The sequence below is a fragment of the Centruroides sculpturatus genome, unplaced genomic scaffold (genome assembly GCF_000671375.1).
Source record: "Centruroides sculpturatus isolate CEXI.00-Female unplaced genomic scaffold, Cexi_2.0 scaffold773, whole genome shotgun sequence".
NCBI lineage: Eukaryota > Metazoa > Arthropoda > Arachnida > Scorpiones > Buthidae > Centruroides > Centruroides sculpturatus.
In genome coordinates, this window is record NW_019384998.1 from 167,072 (window position 1) to 171,334 (window position 4,263).

The 4,263-nt window shown below is 32.7% G+C and overlaps 1 protein-coding gene and 1 non-coding gene across 2 annotated transcripts in view; both read left to right on the plus strand.

The window, feature by feature from the left end:
* Nucleotides 1–538: 538 nt before the first annotated feature.
* Nucleotides 539–611, plus strand: Trnav-aac. Its single transcript has one exon. It is a non-coding gene; the product is annotated as a tRNA-Val (tRNA).
* A 1,483-nt stretch (nucleotides 612–2,094) lies between these two features.
* LOC111633151 (phosphatidate cytidylyltransferase, photoreceptor-specific-like) overlaps nucleotides 2,095–4,263 on the plus strand; it is a 51,277-nt gene continuing 49,108 nt past the window's right edge. The window contains exon 1 of the mRNA XM_023377681.1: nucleotides 2,095–2,349. Coding sequence (XP_023233449.1) covers nucleotides 2,293–2,349 — 57 coding nt within the window. The 5' untranslated portion in view covers nucleotides 2,095–2,292. The remainder of the gene's footprint in view (nucleotides 2,350–4,263) is intronic.

A 4,263-nucleotide genomic window follows, 5' to 3' on the forward strand; every position in this document is an offset into this window, starting at 1 on the left:
AAACGTATGAAAATTGGGAACATATGTTCTTTCACTGCATCAAGTTTGAAACAAATAGAAAAAGCTGGAAACATATAATTAATTTATCGCGTTTTTCAAAAACTGATTACTTTTGTGTACATTATTTTTTGTTATTCTGTACTAAGCTATTTAACTAATTAGTGAAATTTTACTAATTACAGATTTACATAATATGTATAGAAATGATTAGTATTGTGTGTTATTGTGTAATACTAAGCTATTATATTAATTTGTTAAATTGCACTAACTTCATTTTTTATGTACTTTAATCCCCTTGTAATAAACTAAGGTCCATACAATAAAGAATTAAATTAAACTAAATATTCGTAAGATTATTAAGTTTAAATTTAATTTCGAAATGCGATGCGCTTGAAAGTTTGGCGTGTGTCGGGACTTGAATTGTGCCTTAACGGCGCAACAGGTAAATTCAACAGGGCGAAATGCTTTCGGGTGGGAACATTGGACGTATTCCAGGCATGTGTCATTAATCAGATTTGACCATCAGCTAAAGAGGCATGTGCTTGTGGTGTAGCGGTTATCACATCCGCCTAACACGCGGAAGGTCCCAGGTTCGATCCCTGGCAGGCACAAGGTGGTTTTTTTTACATTTCGGAAAGTTTCTCGGATTTTTGAATGATTCGTTTCGTTTCGTTTCGTTTCGATCCGTTCGTCGTTTCGTAGACGGCCCTTTTAGTTTTGAGCCAATTTACCGAGATGCATTTCACTTGCTTGCAAAAACCTCCGCGCTTTCTCAAAGTCGCTCGAATTCCTAATTAAAGTAGCCTGATGAAGACCTCGATGATGTTGAAAACGTTTGCTAAGGTGTAAACACACACCACTGGAGCTGTAAAGATTGTTTGAAGTGCTGACTATTATTGTACATTTTCTATTTTGAATGATTGCTGTGGTGTAGAATGGCTATTCGGTAAATACGAAAGGATATGTGTAAAAAATCAAAATGGAAATTTTAAAACATAGAATTTGTGTAATCAAAATCAGGAAATTGCGAGAGCCGGATGGCTCAAGTGTCTGTTAAGTTATGGCAACGCAACACTTGGGCTATCTGATCTGCCTAGGAGGGGATGCCTTCCGGGAGGCCTTTTTAAAGGAAACTGGTCCCTATTTAGGAGTTACAGACGTGGAGAAAACCTGAAAAACTTAACGTGGCCAGCCCGTCCGAGCGAGGCGCGAACCCACAACCGAACTCCCAGCGTTCAAGATACGAAGACCGCTTAACCACTGGTGGACCCGCTGAAGCATCAAATGCGTTAATATACCGCGCTGAAGATCCAGGATCGAATCCAGACTAGCCACTTAAAAATATTTTTTGGGCGGTCTGAATGAAGTTGCGCTCTTTTACTCATTTTAAACCACACGACGAATCCGAACTTTTGTGCTTGTTAAAAATTAAACAGTTTGGTTAAAAAATTTTCCCATACCGTCCTTCACCTCCCGATCTCTCCATTATGACCTTGATAAAAACCCATATTTCTATTAATGCTCATAGAGCGAAATTGCCTCCGAAAAAATTACCTCGTCGTAGGACCATAGATGACAATCAGTGCCATCTTAACGCAAGAACACGCAGGGCAGTTGCCTAGGACTCTCACGCTAATTTATTCACAGACCAGAATTTAACACTAATTTTCCGATCACCTGCTAATTGTATAGACAGGGTCCCGTGTAACGCTTTACCCACGGACCCATAATGCTGTTAAGACGGACCCGATGACTGCTGATTTTACACGACGCATTGTAAACTGCAATAAAAGAATGAATATGGCAGTGACAACACAGAAATAACTATTATTTTACGAAACATACTACTGAATGAAGTTGCGACCTTTAATTCAATTGACAAATGATAAATCCTTTTACAATTGAGTAAATAAGATGCGGTTTTTCTCTCCTCTTCTTATGAAATTTAGAAATACTTCCCGAATTTTTATTGCTTCGCTAAACATTACAGATAATTGGAAATTCTTTCCGCATCTCTTGAAATTTGAATTACTGTATCTAGTTCTCGAAACGGACGCTAAAGAGCGCTGCGATCGAGGAAAAATAAAAATTTTTTTTAGTCGGTAGTTAAGTGGTCGGGTGTCGATGTCGAGCGCTTTCGTTGCAGAAAGCTTTAATTAGTCATCTGTTTTCTGCAGTTGTTTAAAAGTGGAATGTAAACAAGTCGGGTTAAGGCCAGAAATTTCGTTCTTTCAATAGTTATCGAGACGCTCGTCTCTTTAAAGCAGGTTTCAAATTATCATCTTTCCCATCATGTCTGAATTAAGGAGAAGAACTCAAGAAGAGAAAGTCGATTCTAACGTTAATCAGGTGATTTTTTTCTCTTAATATATAATAACAATAACTTTCATGTTTTAAATAAAATCGGCTTTATTGTGCAGTTAGAATCGTAGAAATTTATTCCAGATGAAGCAATTTTTAATTAGCTATTTTCGTCAATCAATATTTCGTCATGGATCTTGCATAATTAGGGAAATTCATTTACCATACATTATTTCCATTTGCGCCTTATCCTACCGGCAAAAAGGAAAACTGCCCGGGGCCCCACAGAAAGGAGGCCCCAAACCAATCATTTATAAGAGTATTTCTCCCAGAAATGAAGTGGAAAAAATCAATGGTGTGTTTAAGACCCCTTAATTCAAATTGGCCTTGGTCCCGTGAAGGTACAATACACCACTGATTATTTTGAAACATGATAAAGTTTCAACCCTTAATTAACTCCTTATAAATTGTGTAAAAAATGGAATGTTTGCACGATAAGTAGACCTGCGACATATTATGTATATGATTAATTAAACAATTGCTAATCAAATACAAATGCTATTTTCTCGTATGTACGGTTTTATAGAATGCCTGAGGTAATTCGAATTATCTACAAGTATATTTATTCATCACTTATTTAATATACATATTATTGGAATTGTCAGTTGACAAAAGATTTCCATCCCCCAAATAACATAATTTACCCCAAAATACAATAAAATACAATCAAAAATAACAAAAGAGAAAAACAAATTTAAAAAATGATAAAAATTATATTTGTTTTCATTCATTTTTATTGCTCTATTATCAATTATTGTTTATATATGATTGACATTGACATGTATTTCTTATAACCAGTCTTTTGTTGTTGATGTTATTTTATGCTTTGTGGCTTGTAAACTAACACCTTCACACTGGCATTCATTGTTATTATTGAATTATTTCATTGTGTTCTGATGTTTCTAAATTTATGAATTGCAATTTGATTATTTAGTTACTAAATGAATAATGCTGACAAAATATTTTATTTTTTTAATTTTTTAAAAATTAATATTATATTTTAAAGTGAATCAATAATAATATATTTTTTGTTTTTAAAACAATATAAATTTTAAAGGTAAAGTTTATATTGATTTTTCATTTAGAATAAAATAAGAAATTAAAGAGATTTAAATTAAAATAAATTAGGATTTGATGAAAATCTTTAACTGAAATAACTACATACTAGAATTCTATATATAGAGCTTTTATATATATTGTAAAAACACATTGTTTTATGTAACAAATAATTTCTTATTCTAAGAAATCAATTTTGATTGGATGATTTTCTGTTTCATATACTGTATATGGCTTACACTTTTAATTTATTTTAAGTATTAGATAAAGGTTATATTTAAAAATAAATATCTGTTGTAGGACAACTTTATTTAAAATTGTATCAATATTAATATTTTAGTAAAAAATAAATGATCAATTATCCGTCATATTTTTTTTATGTTTCAATATTTTATATTACAGATGACTAATGATTGAATAATGTATTATCTTAATAATGTTGCACTTAAGTTACATGTTACATGCTAAGTACAATTACATGTAAAGATAAAATTATAAATTAATTTATTTAGGCCTAAGTATTTTTCCTACATTTCCTACATGCTTATATTTTTAATTATACATAAGTGCAATGTGCAATACAGTCGACCCCCCTATAAGATAGAGATACGTTCCATTCTCTAGGAATCCGCTTTCTTACGAATCCTTCCAATCACAACCCGACACGTATCAAGTTTACGGACTACGGCTGTTTGAAAGGTTTTCTTCCATAAAATTAATCGATTCTAGACTAATCCGACTCAACATTTCCAAAATACGTATATATTTTTTGGGAATAATCCGTATAAACTACGCTATAAACAAAAAATTGTAGGATTACTTACCGAGTGTCACCATTCGACATTG